Genomic DNA, 24617 nt, shown 5'->3' on the forward strand with positions numbered 1-24617 from the left:
CCCATGTTCCTGGCACATTGAAAAATCCCTCGTGATAGTGCAAGTAACACTACGTACTAGAGTAATGCTCCAAGTCCACCCGCATTAATTATTAATTTCAGTTGAGAATGAATTATTGATGGGAAGAGAGACTTTGCATGAACTTATAAATAAGTTAAACTACTTCCTATCTTGCCAATTGATTTTATGGGGAAACCTCAACTTTCTTCATGGTATTAGAGCAGGTTGTCCCAAGTGTGAAGCCTAACGACCACACGTGCTCGATCGCTTGATTTTTGTTGTCTACGTGATAGACTTGAAAATTTGTCACACGTGAAGGGGCATGTTAAGAGTAGCTTCACCCTATAAAGTGCAGCCAAGACCAACCATGTGGAGTAAGGCCCACTTAAGTGGCAATATGACGATGTTTGATTTCGATATGCCCATTTTGTTGGGGAGTATGAGGGTTAGAATTGCGTTGTTAAATGCACAATCATGACAAAAGGTGAAAAAAGATTAGTTGACATACTCCGTAACATTACCACTTCAGAGGACCTGAACGGTAACTCGAAAAATATTGCAAACTATAGCCACAAATGTTTTAAAGTGATCACATACTTATGATTTTTGTTTCACAGAGATATCTAAAAGTAGCGAAAAAAATTCATTAGTAACTTGTGGGAGATACCTATAACCTTTATGGTGAGGACTATAACCGTTACACACACAAGGCTAGACTGACTCTCTAACTTGTGGGAGATATAATAAGGTTCAAGCTGGGAAGACACCCAAAGACTCAAAGATGAGATGAGAATAAGTAGGGGGGATAACCAAAAAGGATGGAATATGGGGAATTTCAATCTTCTTATTTTTTTTGGTCATCAGGAATTCCATTAATAAAGCAACATGGAGAAGAAAATACAGAAAGACTCCTTAGAAAAGGAGAAGATTGATAAGATGGATGACAGTGAGACCTTGCATGGGTTAGTCTCTCACCAATATGGCGCTTTGTCCTCACATTCTCATAATTCTTACTCAAAGAATGTGAAACCTAGACTCAATAAACTATTAACCCCACTCAATAGAGTGGCAAGCCCTAAAACTTAGTATACGTACGAGTAATGCTAGATAACCAATTTCTTAGACCAAATTTACAAAACCATGTGATATGTCATCAATAAAAAATAAGCACGTTAATCAAAACTTAAGTAATAATTCAATCATCAACAATTACATCATACGTTTTACAAATTTAGTCTAAATAGTTAGTCTCCCAAACATTACTCGTACACATACACACGTTGTAGTTTGAATGAATTTGCAACACCATGGCATCCGAACGCAATTAACCAACTAATATTACGAAGGAATCGCATCCAAGGGGAAGCTAATAAGGTATAGATTATTGCTGACATAATTGGTTTAAGCTAAAGTTTTGGTAGTTTGTGGTTGTGGGGAAGAATCATTTTAGAAAGCACAAAGTTTGCATGGGGCATGTTCAAAAGGTAATAGGCTGGAACATCGAATGGAAAGGTCCAGTGAAGAAAGCACAAAGAACGAAAGGGAAAAAAGAACTGGAATAAAGAGTTCTAGCTAGCTCCAAGTTTTCTGCAAATAAAATTCATAGAAAGGTAGGGTCGTCCAATGTACATGAAGTCCTTCTGATCCTTTTTATTGGTTTGAGGCTAAACTTACAATTAAACAGAAGATGATATTGATACAATTGTTCGTTTGAGGTTTGGAGGCTAACGGGCCAGACATTCAAAATATATATGTTGGATAGCATATCCCAAATCGGTTGCATGACAAATAATGTCCATAAATATATATATATATATATATATTTATATTTATATGAGTTTTTACTTTTAATATCTCCGAAATCTTTTGTGATAAAACTCAATTACTAGTAATAGGTGGTTAAGTTAGGACAATATAGTGATATTGGTGGTGGACCATGCTGGGCCTGAAAAGTTAAAATAGTATCAAATTCGGCTATTATATATCTCAACATGTTAATCAACACTTAAATAATAATCCAATCCTCAACAACCATATCATTGGATTTATAAAATTTAGTTTACAAAATTTAGTCTACCTAGTATTACCTAAAATATTCCCCTTTGATTTCAACGACTAACTTATATGTGTTCTTACGTGAATGAGCAGCTTAGAAACTATCTTCCCATCACCTTACTTCCATCTATAGAAAACGTCTCTCTACCATCATCCTATGCATCATCCATTGCAATTTTTCTCTCCCATATGTTGTAAATTATTAATCCTCTCTTCCCAGTCATCCATTCGAATACATACGAGATAAATCTGAGATTAGTTTGACGTGTCCATGCGGAGTCCTGAGCATGTACCCACGCACGCACGGTATCAGTTATCAAAGCAAACTACTTGTGTGTCAAGACCAACAATTATACGTGCTTCCACATCTTTCAAATATGTTGTTTTGTACTTGAGTCAAGACACACCACTAATATAACTGAAGTCCTTTGGGAAGTAATTTCCCAATCTTCTTCTCTATGCACTCATCCTTTTGTTTTTACCTAGATTGAATAAATCGACGAAAAATCAAAAGATAAATAAATAGAAAGTGTATATAGAAGAAGAAAACGTAAGTGAAAATCACTACCCATTTAGTATCACTTTGGTCCAAAGCAATCTTAGAGAATGAATTTTGCACAAATTACCATCGTTTTTTAACAAAGCAAGTCCCTTTCGATATAGACCCTCATTGAGTATGACTTGTCACCTTATTACGAAACCCATAAGGAAGTGGCTTACAATTGAGGTTATTCCACCCGTTGTGTGTTTTCTAGTTAAAGTCTAATCTCTTGAGTTCTTCCCTCCAAATCCACTCTCTCTCCTCCCATTTTCTCGTTTTTCTTTCTTTCTTTATAAACAAGTCAACACAATATGTTGACGTGACTAAACTGAGACGTTCAAACAGGTGAAGATTGTAGGGGAGATTTGGAGAGAGAGAACCCTACTCCTATTTTTGGACCACTTAAGGTTGGTAGTAAGACTCTTGTCGGTGCATTCCATATTACCCAAGAAAGATTATGATAACAACAAGGTATTAAAAAACGAACCAGTCCACATCCAAATCCAAAGGGACAATTTGATATCATTTGCTGCTGGGGCCTCTACTTTGCAAGAGTTGGGAGAATCCAATGGATATGGAGATTGAAGGGGTAATTAGGTTAGGTATAGACAAAGAAAGCTTCAAGTTCTCTGAGGTTGATATCTTTGTCCTTAATCTTTTTTTTTTTCTGGGCATTCTTCATTTATTGGGGACAAAGGAGATGTTGGACAAACCTGAATCATAACAATCCTTGGTGAGCTTGTTTAAGGCTTCACTTGTATTTTAAGGCAGTCAAATCCAATCCATGTATTGTACAAACAAATAGGGGGATTTTTTTTTTCTGGAGTTTCGGAGTATGTGATATTCAAGTTTCTTTTGACTGTTAAATCTTTGTTTAAAAATACGAAAAACAGCCACTAGTACTACTGTTTAGTGGTATTTCTTTTCACTATTAAGTGAGAGATCTTAAGTTCGTTTCTTGTCAAAAGTGAATTTGAATCACATTATTGTTAGTCTATTGTGAAATTTAGCTCATTCTCTCATCCTTTAAAATTCTTTAGTTTAAATAATATTATTTGTTCAAAAAAATAAAAATGTACGATTAAAACTCTAAAATATACGGCATCATGGAACATCATAAATTTTTTACGAATAAGGGATTCTTATGGCAGTGTCATCATATGATTGAGACATTTTAGTATAAAAATAAAAGACATTTGTTTTTCTTTTGGTTAAAAAATGAAAAAGAGTTCGAGCATGAGTTTTGTAGTTCTCTAAACATAAGTTAGAGCGTTAAGAAGAAGAAAAAAAAAAGCATGTGATTAGAGGTGTATTTGTTTATATTTGCCGGATACGTGGTGATAATAATAATATATATATATATATATATTTTTTTTTTTTTGTATTTCTCATTTTCTATGTTTTGCAAGTACTAGATAGATATATCGATCATTTAAAACGTGGAATGTGAGTTCTAGAAAAAAGGATTAGATGGAATAGTTTTTTCTTTTGGATCCGAAGGGGGCATACGCCCATAAGAAAAAGAAGGATTACATAAGAATATCACAAGACTTCAGTTATATCTGCAATTAACAACTAATGATAAAAATGAGGAGCTTGCTAAAAAAAGACTAGATCCAAACTACATGACAAAGGGCTGGTTTGGTATTGCTGTGCTTTGAAAAAAAACTGCTGTGAGAATAAGCGGCTGTGCTGTGAGAATAAGCGGCTGTGAAATAAATCAGCAGAGTGTTTGGTAAACTTTTTTGTAAAAGTGCTTTTGGAAAAAAAAGCAGTCTAATAGTGGGTATTTTCATTAAAGAAGCACTGTAGCTCCGTGTGCTTTGAAAAAAAACCAGTTTTCCAAAGCTGCAAATAGCAGCTTCAGCTTTTTCCTTTGATTTCAGCTTATTCTCACAGCAGCTTCCAAAATAAGCCATTTTTTTCCAGTTTACCAAACACCTAAAACCCTCACAGCTTTTTTTCATGGGTGCTTTTTTTTTAAGCACCTCACTCCCAAACTAGGTCAAAGTCAAATCATCAACAACAAAATTATTTTGATGATAAATACGATGAATTTCACAAGACTAACTTTGATGCATAAGGGCCCGACAATGCAGTATTAAACCTCCTAGAAGGTGATTATCCACTTTTGCAAGTAAAATTAACCATACTGCAAGTGCAGAATCTGATGGAGTAGTGTTTTTCATATTACACCTTGTTATATATACATTTTATGCGTCTCAGTTCCAAACTATTCATTTCCTTCCGTTAATTAGTAGTTTTGAACACTCACTATTCTTTTAATAATAATAAATTTCGTTAATTGTATGAGTCACACTTGAGTTACAAACCCTTTAAAATAGAAAAAATCATTTATGTGTATCCATTTCTTCTTTATCCACAAGCTCTTTTTTTTTTTAACAAAAAATAATACTACACTACGGGGGTGGAAGTGAACCAAACTTCACAATAAACTAATAATAACGTGATTCAAATTCATTTTTGACGATAATTGAACTTATGATTTCTTACTTATCAATAAAAAAAGAATAACACTAGACTACGATATTTTAATTATTATTATTATTTATTCAATACAAAATTAAAAATAATTATTAAAATGTAAATAAAGATAAAATAAGTATAAAAAAACCACTGGAACAAGAAGAAAAATGAAAATTAATATTAATACCGTTATTAAACACTATGAACTGTTGAATTTCTGAGTCAGAACACATTGGAAAGAGAGAGGAGCCACATTTCTTTTCTTTCTTCGAGGCCTTTATAGTTGTATTTTTTATTTTTTTTGTTGTTTTCCAATAAACTAAATATACTCCGAAGTGTCGACAGTTGGGAAAATTACCTCCATAACAAGTGTACGGTTTGCCCACCTTTGTTTTATATTTATGTATCCAAGTGGGAACACAGCTGACAGCTCACTGAGACAGTGGTCACTCGTACTAGGAGGAGGAGGAGGAGCCGGCGGCGCTGGAGGGCAATTTGGGAACTTAAAGCAGCAACAAAAGTCTTCAACTTCACCAACACCGCCATTGAAGAAGAAAGGACCCACTGGTTTGGTTTGATACCAAAAGTCCCTCTGCAGTTCTTTTCAAACCGCTCCCGCCCTCCCCCCAAACTCCCCATTGTCCACCTACCACCTCCCTCTCTCTCTCTCTCTCTCTCTCTCTCTCTCTCTATATGTATCTGTTTGTTGAAAACCCAATTGTTGTTGTATCATTTTCTTCATCCTAACTCCAACTAATCAGATAATGAGATCAAGTTTCTAACAATATTACCACTTTCTTCAGTAACCCATATCTATTTGCATCTTTTTTTTTTCTTTCTTTTTTTTCTCCCTTTCAATTTTATTCAATGGAAGCATCAGAGAATTGCAGTGTAAAGGTGGCTCTGCACATTAGACCACTTATCGGCGATGAACGCCTTCAAGGTTGCAAGGAGTGTGTTGCTGTTACACCCGGAAAGCCTCAGGTACTCTGAGTTTTGTTTACAGTGAGGAACTGGGTTGTTTTTTGAGATTGGAATTTTTGGTGTTGCTAAATTTGGATAGGTGGGTTTTGTTTGTTAAGTTAAAGATTAATGTGAGGTTTAGTTTAGTTTGTTTTTTTGAGCATTATCAAATCAATTACTGGTGTTTCGAGATTGCGTCGCGGTTTAATCAATGGAGTTTTGGAGTTTTGGGGTTGATTCCCCTTCATCTGCTATGAGCATTGCTTGTACTTGTCTTTAGGGTTCTGTGAAATTACTGGTTGGTTCATTGGAACTAATTATTTTGGTTTTTCACTATATGAAATTTATTGCAGTAGTGAGTCATATGAATCTTAAACAGTGAGTGCTAGATTCTCATTTTTCCAGTGCTATATCATAGTCTAGTCTGTTAATTGAGCCGTCGTTCCCTATGTTTCCGGTTAGGCAAAACAATAGAAGTTGAACAGTTTCCTTCTTTGCAATGCTGATTTAATGACCTTCTGATTAGGGTTCAACAAGCAGACATGAATTATTACCAACGCAAAATCAAACCCATTCCTCTCTCTCTCTCCCCCTCCCTCTCTCTTTCTTACACACACACATACATATCTCATTGCCTTCATACCATTAGAACAAAGTACTATCAAATTGCCTTCATACAATTGACACAAAGGACAATTGTAAACCAGCTTTAAACCAGACAAAGTCCTTTTTTTGCCAGGTTGGGTTGGCCCGAGATTCTATGCGTACCCACTTACCATGAGACCTACTTTAACACGTAGGTTCCCACAACAGATAAAACTCAAGAAATATCACCATGATAATATAGTCTATAGACTATAGAGTGGTTAGGGGGGTACGGGCATGATTTAAAATGTTCCCTGTATCTCATTTTGCTAAAGCCCAGCGAAAGTTATGCTCATGGTAAGGAAAACAGAAACCATTTGGCACAGTTGTGTGAATTTAGTGGCTTTTTGATATTATGGTACTATTTTGTGTTTGCAACTTTTAGCTTGCTGTCGTAGTTGCTGAAAGTATGATCTTTGTTGACCATGGTGCAGATAAAAATTGGCCCACATTCTTTTACATTTGATCATGTCTATGGGAGCAGTGGAGCTCCATCATCTGCCATGTTTGAAGACTGCATTTCTCCACTTATTCATGGTTTATTCCAAGGATACAATGCTACGGTACTTGCTTACGGTCAGGTAATATCCTGTGAAAAATGGGCCTTGCGGTTGAATAAGATCTTGCACATGGTCTGCTGTTATTTTAACAGCTGAATTATACATATGCTGCAGACAGGATCCGGAAAGACGTATACCATGGGAACTGGCTCTGGAGATGGTTGCCAGACAGGGTTGATCCCTCAAGTTATGACTACATTGTTCAACAAGATTGAAATATTGAAGCATCAAACCGAATTCCAAGTGCAAGTTTCCTATATAGAGGTATATTCCTTGTGTTGTTCATATTCCTACTTTGTCATAGAAAAGGCCCTCAGTCATGTGCTTCCAGAAACTTTTCGTTGTCTGGAGGGTAGTCCTATGAAACTCAAAACAGTGAGAGTATTGGCAAGTTTTTCTATAATGGCAAGCTATCTATGTTGTTTTCATAGATCAATCTCTTGCCAATTTTTTATTTCCATACTACGAGGATTAATATAGGGTTTAAATTTGCAGATTCTGAAGGAAGAAGTGAGGGACTTGTTGGATTCTGTATCTACAATTGGACATGCTGCAAAAGTTAATGCTCCTGGAAGGCATCCCATACAAATTCGTGAAACATCAAATGGAGCCATAACCTTAGCAGGATTAACTGAAGTTGCTGTTAGTTCATTACAAGAAATGGCCACTTGCCTGGATCAAGGATCATTAAACAGAGCAACGGGGAGTACAAATATGAACAGCCAATCTAGGTAAACCTTGAATTTCAAATTTCTCCACTCCACTCTGCGATTCAGATTTACTTTTTATTACTGAAATGGTTAGCTTTTTCATGTATATTTATTTTTGAGGATTCTGGCATCCATATTTCCTAAATTGACGTTGCGAAGTACTGATTTTATTGAAAATTTATTTTAACAATTTCATATAGAATGCAGTATCGCTTTTGAACTTTTAGTAGCACCTTGAAGACTTTTAGTACTGTGAAAGATCAAGATTTGTACAAGAAAATGAGAACTTCCTTTCTAGATATCAGCCTGGGAATATATATATGTAGCATATTGATTATTGCATGACAGAATAGTCCTGTTGAATGTATATATCTAGCATATTGATTATTGCTTGATTTTTTTCTAGCTAAATGTTTCATTTGCAAAAATGTGTAGTGTAGTAATTAATCCAAGTGCTCGAAAATCTTGTTACACCTACAGTTTAAGTGATTGCTCATAATTTAATGGTATATTGTTCCCATTTGTATGGTGCTACTAGTCGATCGCATGCCATCTTTACAATAACATTAGAACAGATGCGAAAAATCCGTTCAGCTTTTCCTGGGAATGACACTCCAGATGAGGATATGGGTGAAGAGTATTTATGTGCAAAGCTCCATTTGGTAGATCTTGCTGGATCAGAGCGAGCAAAGAGGACAGGTTCTGGTGGACTCCGTCTGAAAGAAGGTCAGTAAAACTGTTTATGAATGCAATCGTACTGTACCTTTCAATATTCAACTACTGAGACTTGTAAACATTAACTTATGAATAGGTATACATATTAACAAGGGACTTCTTGCACTTGGTAATGTCATCAGTGCCTTGGGGGATGAGAAAAAGCGGAAAGAGGGGGTGCATGTTCCTTACCGAGACAGTAAACTCACTCGACTCTTGCAGGTTAGATAAACATGAATAATCTGCCTGCTCTGTCTGGGATATCATGTACAATGGTAACATTACTATTAAAATGTAGATGCTGATGCCAGTATGAAATGTTTTAATGTTATCAAACATGTGCATTTCCACACTTTTCAATGTTTCAATGTTCAAATCATAGATTTATAATTTCATTAGAGGATGATGTTTCTGTTTTTACTTGATTTATGTGTTGCCGTCTGATATGGTTCACTTGTGCATTTTGGCAGGATTCACTTGGTGGAAACAGCAAAACAGTTATGATAGGTAACATTACGAGCTTGTCACGATGATTCGTGCTTTGGTTGAATGCCATTATACTTAAGTGACATTTATTCATACTTCCCTCGCTCAACTATTTCATTGAACTGACTACTTTTATCCTCCATTATTCCCTGCTGTTCCAAATGTCCAATTAGGATTTTTTTGTTTGTTTGTTTGAAGACATTAGATTTTTCCAGTTATTTACTTTGGAACAAGATTTTCTTAGTCTGGAATTGGATTCCTCTTTGATTGAAGTTGCCTTTAATGCTTCTTACTTTTGGTAATTTTCTGTTCTTTGCAGCTTGTATCAGTCCTGCTGATATCAATGCTGAAGAAAGTCTTAACACTCTGAAATATGCAAATCGTGCTCGCAATATTCAGAACAAACCTATTGTAAGTTTGTCAGATGACTCTCTTATGGTTTTCCATAATTCCCTTTACGAAATGTTTTAATTAATGAGTACCGTTGATATCTGGTTTCATATTCCATGAATTAAGACCAACTTGAAATGTTTTCGTTTTGGGGTACAGGTTAATAGAGATGTCATATCCAATGAGATGCAAAAGATGCAAGAGCAGCTAAAATTATTACAGGCAGAGCTATGTGCTCGGGGTGGAGCTCCATCAGATGAAGTGCTGGTATTTTGCTTAAAATAGACGTCATTGATTTAAATTAGTTGTCTATGCATTTTCTTATGGACGCACATTGAAATTGGTTGCATAGGTTCTTAAGGAAAGGATTGCCTGGCTTGAGGTTACCAATGACAATCTTTGTAGAGAACTTAATGGATATCGCAGCATATGTGCTGTTGTGCAGCAGGGTGAAACAGAGAGCCAAGTATGTCAATGAATCTTTTAATAAGAGTTTACAATTTAATTGCTGGTGATCTTCATTTTGATAGTTTTCCATTTCTCAGGACCATGTTTGTTTCACAAAAGTTGATGGACTTAAGAGGGGCTTCCAGAGTATGGGTTCATCTGATTATCAAATTGGGGAAATTACGTCAGGTGAACCATTCATTTGTTTCATGTTTTTTGACCTTTTTAGAAAAAATGATATAGTTTTTTTCGCTTTCTCTTCAGTAAGAATTTAGAGTAATGATGCTAACTGGTCACTTTGGTTGGGCTGAATTTATGAAATGCTTATTCTGGTGCACAACTCTTGTTTTGACTCGCAAGTTTGGTCCTTGACATTTTGGGCATAATTCCAAAATTTCCAGGTGAAGATTGTAAGGAAATCGATGAAGTAAAAAAAGAGTTGGAGCATCAACTTTTGCAAAATACAATGGACACAGAATTAAATGAGTTAAACAAGCGCTTGGAGCAAAAAGAGGTTTTACTTTCATTTATAGTTTCATATGTAAACTAGCCGTGGGATTTAACTTGAATAAAAGTACTCATAATCCGAAGAATATATACGCATATCTATGTTATCTTTATATGTTTATCACACTTGGAGAGTTGAAATAGACAATGGTCAAGTACATCTCAATGCATCTCAACCATTCATACCATTCATAACTGCTCGGATGATTGAACATATTCTATATTTGGTATATGATCGGATAAATTTTTGTTTATGGTATTTTCATTAATCGTTACAGCATTTTTATGTTCCTATTTGTTTGATGATCTACAATCTGAAGATAATCCTACTTTTCTGTGATTGTAATCTTTCTAATATTCTGTATATCAGAAAAAGAACCACGAATATATTGCTCAGGAATTCTTATCAAAAAGGAAAAGAGGAACTCTTGGGTTGCATTCTTCAATGTGTTATATTTTTTTTGTATGGCATTGTTCTTATAGTGGAGCTGGCAGTCAGTGTTCCAATCAACCTTCATTAATGTTTCTGGCATGTTTCATCTGCTGACAATGATTGATTTTTTATTGAACGGTAACTTTACTACTAGTCACTGCCCCATAATCATAGCTTCCACCTTTTTGCAGTCTGAGATGAGACTTTTTGGAGGGATTGACATTGCAGTTCTGAAGCAGCACTTTGGACAGAAAATCATGGAAATTGAGGAAGAGAAAAGAATTGCGCAGGTCAAATGAAACATATGTGAATTTTGATTTTTTGAAATGGCCTTATTCTCTATCTGATGGTTGAAATAATTACAGAAAGAGAGGGACGGCTTATTGGCTGAAGTTGAGAGCCTTGCTTCTAACTTGGACGGACAAGGGAAAAAAATGCAAGATGTGCATGCACAAAAATTAAAATCTCTCGAAACACAGGTGATGCTGTGAAATATTTAAAACGTCGTTCAGTTCACCTGTATTTGTGTTGATAAGTGATTGTATTCATTGTGAACTACAGATATTAGATCTGAAGAAAAAACAAGAAAACCAGGTCCAACTTTTAAAGGAGAAACAAAAAAGTGATGAAGCAGCAAAGCGGCTGCAAGCTGAAATTCAATATATCAAATCTCAGAAGGTTGGTTCTATTTTTTTTACATCAGGGAGTTCTATAAGCAGAACTATGAATTGTATAATATCTTATGCATTTTTGATCTTTGTTAACCAGTTGTTCATCATATGCAGGTTCAGTTGCAGCATAAAATAAAGCAAGAGGCAGAACAATTTCGACAATGGAAGGCCTCTCGTGAGAAGGAATTGCTACAGGTGCTTTACCTCCCATTAAAATATGCAATCTGGTCCATCTCTAATGCGCCTCGAAATTTAAGTGTGGTCGATTCCTGAAAAAGAATATGAAGAGTTATCAATAATCCGAAACTTTATAAATCTGTTGTGTCTTGGACGGTTTGGTCTCCAATGGACTTCACCTATCATTTTGTATTCTTATTACACCTTTTTAAAATGTTTCAAAGTGCTCTCAAACTTTGGGAATTGCGTGCTGTATGTAGTCCTCGTAATCATTTGGGGTATCTTTGTAAATCCCATTTTATTTCAGCTGTGCATGTAATTGCTTATTTTGTCATTCTTTCTACTATATAATTATTATTACTATTTAGTGTTGGTTGTTTAATTGTGATTTTATCTCAAGCAGCTAAAGAAGGAGGGAAGGAAAAATGAGTATGAACGGCATAAACTTGAAGCTCTGAATCAGCGCCAGAAAATGGTATATATTTGTATTTGACACATACTGGCAATTGAACTCTTTCACTTTGATAATAAACCCATATCGAATGCAGCCTATCATTTTTAACATTCTTGCAGGTTCTTCAAAGAAAGACAGAAGAGGCAGCAACTTCTACCAAGCGGCTTAAGGAATTGTTGGAAACTCGCAAATCTTCTGTACGTGACAACTCAGGTAAGTTTTATTTTTTATTTTTGTTTGAATGTAGCTATCAGTTGACCCCAATAACTCAGATAACCTCATTTCCTAATCTAGTGTTTTCATCTTCAGTTAACCCCAATGGACATACACCAGCTAGCCAGGTAAAGATCTTCACTTCACTTATAATGGTTCAATATTTAGGATGGCTGGTTGGATTGTATTACTCGAGTAGACCGTTACGCTTGAAATTAATGACCTTAATATCATCTCTGCTATAAGTTTACATCGAAACCATTTCAAAACGAATTGCATCTCCAGGGCAATGAAAGATCTTTACAACGGTGGCTTGATCATGAGCTGGAAGTCATAGTGCATGTGTGTGAAGTTCGTTTGGAATATGAGAAGCAAAAGAAATTGTATGTATTTTTTTTACTTTTATTTTGCAAGGAATTTGCTTATAGCCTTGTACTAGGATTAATGAAAGTTATATTTTAGACGAGCCGCACTGGAAAAAGAGTTGGCCTTATTCAAGCAAGCAGATCAGCTTTCTGGTACTCAAAGAGGAAAGAGCGGACATTCCAGGTATGTCTACTAAAACTTTCATGTATGCAAACACATATGCATTATTGATATGCAATACAATAGTCTTCTTTTTAAGTATTATGCAATCTCCATTTGACATTAATTTTCCCAACCAATCAGAGTGCTGTCCATGTCACCGGGTGCAAGAATGGCAAGAATAGCTTCACTTGAGAACATGCTGAGCATGTCTTCAAATGCTCTCGTGGTGATGGCTTCACAGCTATCAGAGGCAGAAGAAAGGGAGCAGAGCTTAAGCGGTCGTGGACGTTGGAATCAGTTGCGTACAATGGGCGACGCTAAGAACTTGCTTCAACATATGTTTAATGGTGCTGCAGAAGCAAGGTGATTATACAATTACATTGAATCTGATGAATTAACTGTTGAAGCTATCTTGCATTGGTGAGGATTACTTTGTTGAAATTAGGGATTTGCATTTCATGAAATTTACTTTCCCTTTAACTTATGCTCTGGTGATGGGTGAAAAATAATTGGCAAAACCTTTTACTTGTGTCTTCTTTTTTAAGTTCCACGGTTTTGATTAATGACTCTGATTGATAGTGTCAGTTCTTTTTCATTGAGTGTAATTTTGTCGGAGCAAATATTACCTCTTTGCAACGTGAAAGAAAAATAATGAAGAATGTTCAGGAATTGTAATTAAAAGAAATTTTAATATTTGTATCTGTGTCAACAGGTGCCAGTTGTGGGAGAAGAACATGGAAATTAAGGACATGCAAGACCAGCTGAATGAGCTTGTCACTCTACTTCGTAAAAGTGAGGTTCAGAGAATGGAGCTGGTGAAGGAACAAAAAGTGACGGAAGAAGCTGTTGCTGTTGCGTTGAGTACACCAGCTTCGGTGAGACCGCCAGCTAAACCTCTCGCGGCTGTCAAAATTTCTTATTTTTACTTGTTCTTATCCTTCGATTGGATAATCAATTACGAAACTGTAGTTTATATAAACCAACATGCAGATCTGCCAAGATTTAAATGGGATTTTTATTTTTTATAAAATCCATATTATTCTTCATTATTCTCACTATCTACTTAAATGGGAATCAACAGGCGAATTCACGCACTCCATTAAAGCACTTAGTGGATGATATTAGTGGTCCTTTGTCTCCAAAGTCACTCCCAGCACCCAAGCAGCTCAAGTTCACAACTGGAATAGTTAAAGGGTTGGTTCAGGATTCAGCGGCATTTCTGGACGAGACACGAAAGGTAATTATTTTTCTTTTATGCTGTTTTCAGTGTCGTAATTCTCCTCCTTGACTAAGAAAATAGTCATCATTCTGGGTGCAGATGGTACCAATGGGACAATTTTCTATGAAGAAACTAGCAACGGTGGGGCATGGCGGTAAGCTTTGGAGGTGGAAGAGAAGTCATCATCAGTGGCTACTACAGTTTAAATGGAAGTGGCAGAAGCCTTGGAGACTCTCAGAATGGATCAAGCATAGCGATGAGACAATAATTAGGCCGAGGCCTCGCCCACAGACTCAGATAGATATGATGTGAATATCAGCTTCGTTTTATGTTGTATACACATCTTGACTGCCATATACGATTCAAAATATGGCTTGGTGAAAACAACTGTAACTGCAGGTAATCATTCTCCTGTTGTTTCCAATACAGGCAACCGCCAGCTTCGATATAAAAGAGAAGCGTGATATATTCATGCATCAAAATATACACTTATGTTTTTGTTGCCTGCGTGCAGGATGCAGATGTGTTGTAAATTGGCAGGACGAGAATCGCAGGTTTGGCAGTCTTTTGGCCGAAACATGGTTGCATCACAAACAACTTTGTCATGCCAGCAGTCTCAGGAAACTTGCATAAGACGGCGAAAATTGGACTGCTGTTTATGTGGTGAAAGAAGATACGTTCGTGCAATAAATAGGTGGTTTTACGATGCTAACGTCTGATGCTGATTTGTACTTCGTACATTGTTACATCGTTTCTTTAGTTACACAGAGAAGAGTAGAAAATAGTTGAATTTCTGCTGCCGTGTTTTGCGTGTATATATCACCTCCCCCGAACTCCGGTGAGTTTTTGTAATCGTACAACCTTAGTTTGGGAGAATTTTGGCTTTGACATGTCATATTTCTCGTTGGAGTGTTTAACGAGTTTGTACCTACTTTGTTCATTTTAGGGAATTGATTTTTTATTTTTTTGTCAAACGATAGATTTGTTAAATTAAATATTAAATTAAAGAGCTAGAAGGGTTCAAACCCACGCTGTGATGCAAGGGTCTGAGCAACACTTTTTTCCATCATAGTGGTAGAGGGTCACTTGCTTAAAGAATTGATTTCAACACACTATCTTTGTTCACATACACACTTCATACTTATTTCTGACCTGTAGATCGAATAAAGTAATCAACAAACAAAAACAAATAGTGCGATAATCATTTTCCGTCATTTGATCGACAAATTGTTAGGGTATAGGTTTTAGTCATTTTACATTTTTCACTACAGTTTCAACGTCACTGTGTAGTATAACCAATTCACGTGTTCAGTTGGTCCTTGCTTTTACGATGATCATATCAAGTTCTTCAATCAGAGATTGGAATTGAAATATGTGGTAATAAAACATCCTTATGTCTGCACCAAATCCACACAATTTTCGAAAAATACTTAAGTGCAACCAGAATATCAAAGTAATAATATCTTAAACTTATCATGTGTCGCCGTGTATTTTAACTTGCTCACATGGCATCATGTGATTGGTATGAAATATTGCCACCTTACCGTCTCATTTGCATGTGAGTTTTTCCTAGATATGGCAATCCAACCCTGTTAAACCCAATAATCGTGGAAAATTGTCCAAATGGAATGAATTTAGGGTAAAAATTTAAGTATCTTTCAAATATGAAAAAAAAGCAGTTGGCAATTTGTCTTTCTTTTGTTTTATTTGCTGGAAGTTGGCAAGTTGTCAGCATCCAAGCTGGTTAATCAAACTTGTTTATTGTTACGTTTTCATGATTGATCATCATTTGTGTGAAATTATTATGGGGTAGTGCAATATCGCTACGTGATATAATCAATTCACATATTCTTACTTTTTTTTATGATTATCAAAATAAAAAAAATATGGGTACATCATCCATGCTTGCACCAAAAACCACACAATTCCGAAAGAAATTCACATGCAACGGGTTGTCAAGGTGACAATATTCCAAACTTATCACCACCTTGCCATCATTGTACCAAAAACTCTGGCAAAACAAGAAAGAAAGAATGCTTAAAATCATCATTATATATCTTCCATTACCAGATTGCGCTCGTGTGAATGCAATTACAAGAATTCCTCAAGCTTTGCCCTATAAATCCGTTCTGCAACCTCATCCCCTTGATTAGAATTGTTTCAACCTCCTCCCTTGATTTACTTATTTGAACCCAAAATTGTAGTCTCCAGACTCTACTACTTGGAAAATCCGACGTCTGCGTTATCGTCAGTCATCACACTCTCTTTAATCTCCTGTATCATCTTCAACACTTGCCACATTGCCGGCCTCTGTTCCGGAGACGTCAAACTACAAATACAAGCGACCTCGGTGAGCATTCCCAGTTGATTGTCATCCCCAACATCGTCATCCCTCATTACTCTGACCCAATCAGGCACGTCCGTGGGCACGAGAAGCGGATGTTGGGACGGATGTTTACCCGTCAAGAGCTCAAGCAATAAGATGCCGAAGGCATAGACATCGGATTTGGACGTGGCTCGCCTACTGGACTTGCGAATCTCGGGGGCTTTATAGCCTGCAGAATCAGGATCTTCATTTGCAGAAGTGTCCGCAAAGAAGGCAAGGCCGTAGTCCGTGAGACAGGCCTCGAAGTCGCCTCCGAGGAGAACATTGGAGGACTTGAGATTGCCATGGATGAGGGACGACGATTGGTGAATGTAAGCAAGGCCTTGAGCTACATCTTCAGCTATCTTCAAGCATGATGTCCAATGCAGAGGTCTTGCTCTAGTTGATTTCGAACCTATTTATTCACGCATAATTGCAAATTGTTAGCAACAGTTTTTATAAACAACTCGCTAAAAACACAAGATCTAATGTTCATAAACCCTGCACCTTACACCCTCAATCACTCCCCTTTCATTTTCCACTGTTTTCGTCTCCATTCTCTTTTCGTTTATTCAATCCTCATTCGGAAGCCGAGTGCCAAAACCACTTCCCTTTGGTTACTAAGAAAATCCCTACTTAATTAAATTAATTTTTTTTTTACGCGCAATCACTCGCAAATCGCTCTCTAGATAAGCTCCATTATTCTTGCATGTGCAAATTTTAGACTAAAATAATATTAAAACTAAAACGTCTAAATTTACAGCTCTTCTGTAGCTGACGGACGAAATAATATCCAACTAGATCCATACAAGCGTCTCAATTATTTTACCATGAAATAATTGATCATGGTACAAAGGGGGGCCAACCCGTGATTGTCGGTGTTAAAACATACGTGACCGCACCTAAATTTGACTGAAAAGCATAACTGAAACCCAGTCACGTCACGCACAACCCAACACCACTAAACCCATACCCATAATATTCTCACACGTGACAATGCCAGAGACCCCATCCAGCCATTTCTCCGATACGACTTAGATGACACGGCCATACCGTCGACGTCCTATTTGTTTGAAAAATGTGACACGGCCATTTTAACAAACATAAGCATGCAATAGTTTCAAGCGTTTTTGACCGCACTCACCGTGAATGAGATTGAATAGACTGCCGTTGGGTTGGTAATCATAGATCACCAGCCGCTCTCCCTTTGCCTGAAAATAAGCCCTCACCGGAACCAGATACGGATGCCGCAACCCACCCACAACGTCCATATGCTCCTCAAACGCTTCTCCGCTTGTAATCGCCGTCTTGCCGGCGTCCAATCTCTTCACCGTCACAATCAGCTGGTTGTCCAGCACCGCCTTGTACGTAGTCCCAATGCTACCCCTCCCGAGCAACTCCGCCGAGGCTCTCATCAGCTGCTCCAGACTGTATAGCTGAGCCTCCCCGTAGCAAAAAATCAAGTTCCCGCTCCTTGGAATTGCTCTCGGAGGAGCTGCGTGTTCAACTGTCTTTACCTTGTCGGAAAACTGCACCACCTCCCTCCGTTCTGGGATCTGTGCTTCGATGGTTCTGAAATTGTTTGGATTAGAGTGAATGCGATTGGCTGGTGAGGTAATTGGCGACGGTTTTGTGTCTGTGTAAGTGATGGTTTTGTTATGGTTTCGAGCCACCGCAAAGAGGCATAAGACGGCGGCGACGAGGAGCGAAACCCCGATTGCGACGCCGAGGATGACGCCAGTTTTCTTGTGGTTTTTCGGGGAAGGCGGAGACAGAACAACTCCCTGAGACTGTGCAGTGCTCTCCCCCAGCGGCTCCGACGCCGGAGAGGTTGAACTGGCATTGCGAGATTCGAAGAATGGGGCGTGCGAGCTGCACGCCCGGTTCACAGTCTCGCCGCAGAGCCCCGGGTTGAGCTGAAACGACGACGCGTCGAACCGGGACAGGGAAGGGGGAACCGGGCCGGTCAGGTTGTTAAAGGAGACGTTGAAGATTAAAAGGAAGGACTGGTTCAGACCCGGGAGGGAGCCGTTGAAGCGGTTGGACTGGAGCTGGAGTGAGGTGAGCCGGTCCAGGCCAGAGAGGTTGTCGGGAATGGGACCGGAGAGGTCGTTGAAGGAGAGATCGAGGACGGTGAGGCGGTGGAGGGCGAGGATGGAGGGGGGAAAGAAGCCGGAGAAGGAGTTGCGGTTGAGGAAGAGGGACTTGAGGTTCTGGAGAGGGGAGAGGTCGGGGATGGGGCCGGAGAGGGAGTTGTTGTGGAGGCTGAGGACGCGGAGCTGGTCGAGGCGGGAGAGGGTGTCGGGAGGGAAGGAGCCACGGAGAGAGAAGGACTGGAGGACGAAGCGGACGACGCGGCCCTGGGAGCACTTGACGCCCTGCCATTGGCAGTAGTCGAAGCGCTCGTTGAGGGTGTAGAGGAGCTTGTTGTTGAGGTCGGCTTGGGATTTGAAGGACAGGAGGGCGACGGCGTCGGAGGATGGGAGGAGGAGGTTTGGAGGCGGCGGTGGGAATGGAAGGGAAGTGGAGGGGTGGACGGCGGTGGCGATGAGGAGGAGGAGGAGGAGGAAGGGAATCATGGTGGGCGGTGGGTCATGGATAGTGGAGGGAGGAAGTGAGGTGGTTTTGTTGGGTTCGTTGGGCTTAAAGTGTGAAGCAGCTGGGCGTTTGGCTAGTAGTGGGAGTCTGTGACAGTGAGAGGCGGTGGGAGGGGCGTCACGTGAAAGTGGGGAATGAAGAAAAATTGTTGGCGTTGGCGTTGGTGTTGAGCTCAGTGGGTAACTCTTCTATAGGCTTCCACTATCTGTCAGGCGTTGCCCCTAGTTTGGCGCGTGATTCACATTATTGCTTCATCGTAAAAAAGTGAAATTTTAACTACTTTTCCGTTGAAATTATTTAATAATATTTCTTTCTACTTATAAGTAAATATTATTTTTAATTTTTATAAAAGACTTGTTTGATATTCTACATTACGTTAGATGACCGCTTTCATTTGTTTGGTGGTAATAATTGAGTTTAATTTTCAAATTTTAGCTACATTACGTTGGATGACCGCTTTAAAGTTAATCTAAGTAGTGTGAGTTGGTAAAATAATGAGTTAGGATTAAGATATATTTCCAGTTTGATTCTCTGCAATGTGAAAAAAAGTAAATAAATAATTCAAATGAGAGTTTGAAAATTTAATCTAAGATAATTAGATGTTAGATACCTTAATCATTGCCTAATTCATTGCTAAGCTTTCATTTTCATCCAACGAACCAAAGTTGGTACTACCAACTTGGTAGGCAAGAGGTGGAGATTGCACTGCACGCGACCTAAGGTGCGAACCATGCTCGATGCTCGGAACATGTCGTATTATTATGGACTATTGCTCGAGTGGACTGGAAAACAGTATTTGACCATTGAGTCTTAATGTCGTAAATAAGTCAGACTATTTCCGTCCTCGCAATTTTTAATGTTTTTGTGGCCTTTTTTTGTTGTTTATGGTTATTGTCCGGTGCATTTTTGTTTTAAACAATTTGTAGTCGCATTTTACAAAACTTCTATGAAACTGAATTGGACATCTCATACTCATCGCCCTCTCATGCTTCCTTCGCTACCCTATTATTGAGGGTGCAAAGGCTTTGCTGGACTGGATCATTGGAGCTGTCTCATCACCCATATCCGCCACCAAGCAAATGAAGTTGCGCACCGCCGTTCCCCGCACGTCACTTCTTTATGATGGTTTTCATTCTTGGTTTGAAGAAACTCCTGATCTTTTAGCAGATCTTTTGCTTGAGGAGGGTCTCGCTTTTGCGTAACTGCTTTCTTTTATGTGTTTCTCTCTTCGACCTTTTGGTCTTTCAATGAAACTGTGCCGCTGATTTTCAAAAAACATTATATGTTGTATCTTGTTTTGATAAGTTTCTGACTTCAGATTTTGCATCGTAAGTGTTTCAATAGATAAAGGGAGAGAAAGAGCAAGATGAGGTACCATAGAGAATAGGAAGTGGAATATTGCAGTGGGGTGGTTGGCCGCGACGGCCGATGGGAGGCTAGGTATTAAGTGTTTTTAAAAGATTAAATTGTGTAAAAAAAAATTCTTGGTTGATTTAGAATTCTAATGTGTTTGAGCTATAGCACTTGTCTTCTAAGACCTACTCCAACTCTTGAAGTAAACCTCAAATTTTAGATTTTAACCGACCCCAACTTGCTCCAACCCTTGAGCCAAATATGAATTTTAACTAAAAACTCATTTTTGTAGCAAATTTAGCCCATAATATAACCCTGGGTTAGTAAGCTGGCCCATTTGTGCGAGTGGACTCGCCCAACAAAAGCGCAGACGTTCAGGCTTCACGCGATGCATGCATCAACGCGCCAGACTCTTCAAGTCTTCGACAACCTTGGGACCCCCCCCCCACGTGGGCTTGTTAGCCAGAATATTGAGCCTAACGACTCTCTTCTTTGATCCAGTCATGCTGGAGCAATGGACCGTTAGTTGATCCAACGGTTCAAAATCAAATGTTTTTTTTTACATTTTATATTTATAAATTAATTGAATCCAACGGATGAGATTTAATATGATCAAATCTAACATTAAAAAAAAATCCAACAACCAAAATTATTTCATGGTGTTATTTAGTGATTTTTTTAATAATTATCCGAATCTAAATATTTTTAGGTTAAAATGTTCATAAAATTAAATTAAGATAGTCTACATAATTATTTTTTTTTAAAGTTACTCTAAAAAATTAGCCTAAATTGATTCTTTAATAATCTCGAGCTAAAAACTTTACCCATAAAGGTTTGTCGTATCCCACATCGGCGGAGTGAGGGTTGGTCCTTGGCCTTATATGTACTTGCCCATCTCTTCCTAGCATGACGCGTTTTGGGTAGTGAGGTTCTCTTGCCCAGGAACAAATTCGTGAGGGCATGGCCCAAAGCAGACAATATCGTGCTACGGCGGAGTCGGGATGTGATAGGTTGGAGCAAAAAAACTGTTTCTGGGTTAAAACCTAAATTTTCTAAAAATTGGGGTTTTTGATTAGTCATTGCAAAAGATTAAAATACAATAAAATAAAACTGGTGCTAGATTAGATATTCAATTTAATCCCTTGAAGTGTACTTTTATCAAAATTTATATTCAATTTTTGTTATTTAATTTGTATTTTTATTTAATCTCTCTACATTAAACTTTAATTTTATTAATATGCACATATTTAGTTCTTTAATTATAAATGAACATAAATGAGAAAATATTCAAAGAAATTTGTGATACAAAAATATATAAATACATAAGTGTACAGAAATGACTGTGCCAAAATATATAAAATTGACTTTTTTTTGTACCGAAATATTTGTATCTACATGATTGTAATAAAAATGTATGTACCGAAATGTATTATATTAAATTAATGTACCTAAATGTCAATACCGAAATGTATGTACCAAAATGTACGTACCGAAATATAGTATATTGAATTAATGTACCTAAAAGTCAATACTCAAATGAGAAGTATTAGGTTCAAATCTCGTGGATGGCGAATTCGATACCAAATTAAGTTGTCCATTGTGTGGTTTAGCTGAACCCCTCTTGTGTAACATCCCACATCGCCCAGGGGAATGGATCATCTATGCCTTATATGTATATTCCTATCTCTACCTAGCACGAGGCCTTTTGGCAGCTCACTGGCTTTGGGTTCCATCGGAACTCCGAAGTTAAGTGAGTTCACACAAGAGCAATCTCAGGATGGGTGACCCACTAGAAAGTTCTCGTGTGAGTTCCCAGAAACAAAAATGTGAGGGCGTGGTTGGGGCCCAAAGCAGACAATATTGTGCTATGACTGAGTCGAGCCCTGGATGTGGTGGGGGCCCAGGCCGAGATGTGACAATTTGGTATCAAAGCCAATTCCTGGTTGGAAGTGTGCCGATGAGGACATCGGGCCCCTGAGGGGGGTTGATTATAACATCCTACATCGCCCAGGGGAATGGATCATTTATGCCTTATATGTATATTCCTATCTTTACCTAGCACGATGCCTTTTGGGAGCTCACTGGCTAAAAGTTCCGTAGGAACTCTGAAGTTAAGCGAGTTCGTGCTAGAGCAATCCTAGGATGGGCGACCCACTAGGAAGTTCTCGTGTGAGTTCATAGAAACAAAACTGTGAGGGTGTGGTCGGAGCCTAAAGCGGACAATATCGTGCTACGGTGGAGTCAAGCTCGGGATGTGGTAGGGGCCCGAGCCAGGATGTGACAATTTGGTATCAGAGCCAATCCCTAGCCGGAAATGTGCGACGAGGATGTCGGACCCCTGAGGGGGTGGATTGTAACATCCCACATTGCCAATGGGAATGGATCCTCTATGCCTTATATGTATATTCTCATATCTACCTAGTACGAGGCATTTTGGGAACTCACTGGCTTTGGGTTCCATCGGAACTCCAAAGTTAAGCGAGTTCGCGTGAGAGCAATCCCAAGATGGGTGACCCATTGGGAAATTCTCGTGTGAGCTCCTAGAAACAAAACCGTGAGGGCGTGGTCAGGGCTCAAAGCGGACAATATCGTGCTATGACGGAGTCGAGCCCAGGATGTGGTAGGGACTCAGTCCGGGATGTGACATCTTGCCTTAGTATAAAATATATCGTTGTACTAAAAAAAAAATCAAATGTGTGTACCGAAATGCATGTATATGTTTGTATCAATGAATTAATGTGTACCTATATGTTTGTATCAATGGATACACCGAAATATACAAATGTATTAATGTACCTAAATGAAGAACATACAAAATTGTTGTCGGACTATATATTATAAAAAAATAGTTGCCTAAATGTAGAATTAAAATATATTATGATAAATGAAATGAAAATTAAATTTAAATGTAATTATTACATTAAAATAGGAATAAAAAGATAAATAAAAGATCAAAATATAACTAATAAAAGAGATACTAGGGACTAAAATTGAATTGTAATCTTACACAAAGTCATAGTCTAAAACTCATCTTTTTTAAGGATTAAGATGAAGTCTTCTATTAAAAATTTCAAATTTTAACCCAAGGGTTGAGACTTGAGATGGTCTAAAGAGAGAAGCTTGCATACATGATTAAGATTTACATCTAAAATTAATAAAAGAATGATATGTGAGAAAATTGAAACTTATATGACATTAGATTGTTAGCTCAAAACGCTAAGGTATCATCTTTAAGAGGTAGGTAAGTCCTTCTGGTTTAACCTTCATTTCTATGGGGATATGAAAACTACATAGATATCAACTTTGAATGCACGTCGAGGCTTGATTCAAATTCAATTCAAATCTAACACATGGAGTCATTATTAAAAAAAAGGAAAGACACCATCAAAGTGTGACCACTTGAGTTCAATTCAAGCATGTAAATTTGTATTATATCACATTTGAGCATATTGATAAAAGCCACCACTATTTATAGTTCCGTAATTCATAGTTCCAACTAACAAGCTAAAATCCTTGTGGGCCTCTCTCTCGATCTCTCGATCAATCTAGCTAACAAAAGCATCTTCTTTTTCATGCTTCTTTTCTTTTTTTCGAAAGATGTATATATCCTTGTCAAAACAGGAGGGGTTGTTGTTGTTGAATATTCAAAATCGGGCGTTGAAAGAAAGAAAAAAAAGTTCAAATATCATAATTCTGCTTCATCTAATATCAAGACATTTTGTGGTAAAATTTCACATTTATTGGACTGTGCATGTAGTAATTAACAAATTGAAGATAATATCAGTGTAGTTAAAAGTGAGCCCCGTCTCTCTGATAATTTGAAAGTTGTGCTCTCTTTTTCCTTTTCCCCATTTCAAATGCAGCAAAGGTAAATTTTTTTTTCTTCTTTTACCTTAACGTGGTCATGGACTGCACGAAATATAATTCCACCCGCAGTTAGCCATGAACAAGAGCTCACCATGCAAACAATGATGGAGCTAGGCTTATAAAACCAGTTGGAGGAAAATATTACACTTCAGAAGCCCAAGCCGCTCTAATTGATGCGCAGCACTTGTAATGCCATTTATTGAGGAAAATATTACAAAACCAGCTGGAGGCAGA

The 24617-nt window shown here is 37.9% G+C and overlaps 2 protein-coding genes across 2 annotated transcripts; one reads left to right on the top strand and one right to left on the bottom strand.

Moving 5' to 3' along the window:
• The first annotated feature begins 5302 nt into the window (after window positions 1-5302).
• LOC103443190 (kinesin-like protein KIN-4A) lies at window positions 5303-15161 on the top strand. The gene is made up of 26 exons (XM_029092042.2): window positions 5303-6067; window positions 7126-7272; window positions 7366-7515; window positions 7747-7982; window positions 8500-8687; window positions 8773-8897; window positions 9146-9182; window positions 9481-9572; window positions 9711-9818; window positions 9904-10017; window positions 10097-10187; window positions 10400-10512; window positions 11130-11228; window positions 11304-11417; window positions 11500-11616; window positions 11724-11804; window positions 12190-12261; window positions 12360-12453; window positions 12550-12581; window positions 12739-12836; window positions 12916-13002; window positions 13123-13344; window positions 13694-13856; window positions 14063-14218; window positions 14300-14599; window positions 14715-15161. Exons 1-25 carry the CDS (start codon window positions 5951-5953, stop codon window positions 14510-14512), a joined length of 3066 nt encoding a protein of 1021 aa, XP_028947875.1. The 5' UTR covers window positions 5303-5950; the 3' UTR covers window positions 14513-14599; window positions 14715-15161.
• An 872-nt stretch (window positions 15162-16033) lies between these two features.
• Window positions 16034-19181, bottom strand: LOC103403305 (probable inactive receptor kinase At5g67200). The gene is given in 2 exon segments (NM_001328730.1): window positions 16034-16980; window positions 17710-19181. Coding segments are annotated over 2 exon segments (1998 nt in total). The 5' UTR covers window positions 19145-19181; the 3' UTR covers window positions 16034-16417.
• Between the last annotated feature and the right edge of the window lie 5436 nt (window positions 19182-24617).

This window comes from Malus domestica, chromosome 02 (assembly GCF_042453785.1).
Source record: "Malus domestica chromosome 02, GDT2T_hap1".
Classification (NCBI taxonomy): Eukaryota; Viridiplantae; Streptophyta; class Magnoliopsida; order Rosales; family Rosaceae; genus Malus; species Malus domestica.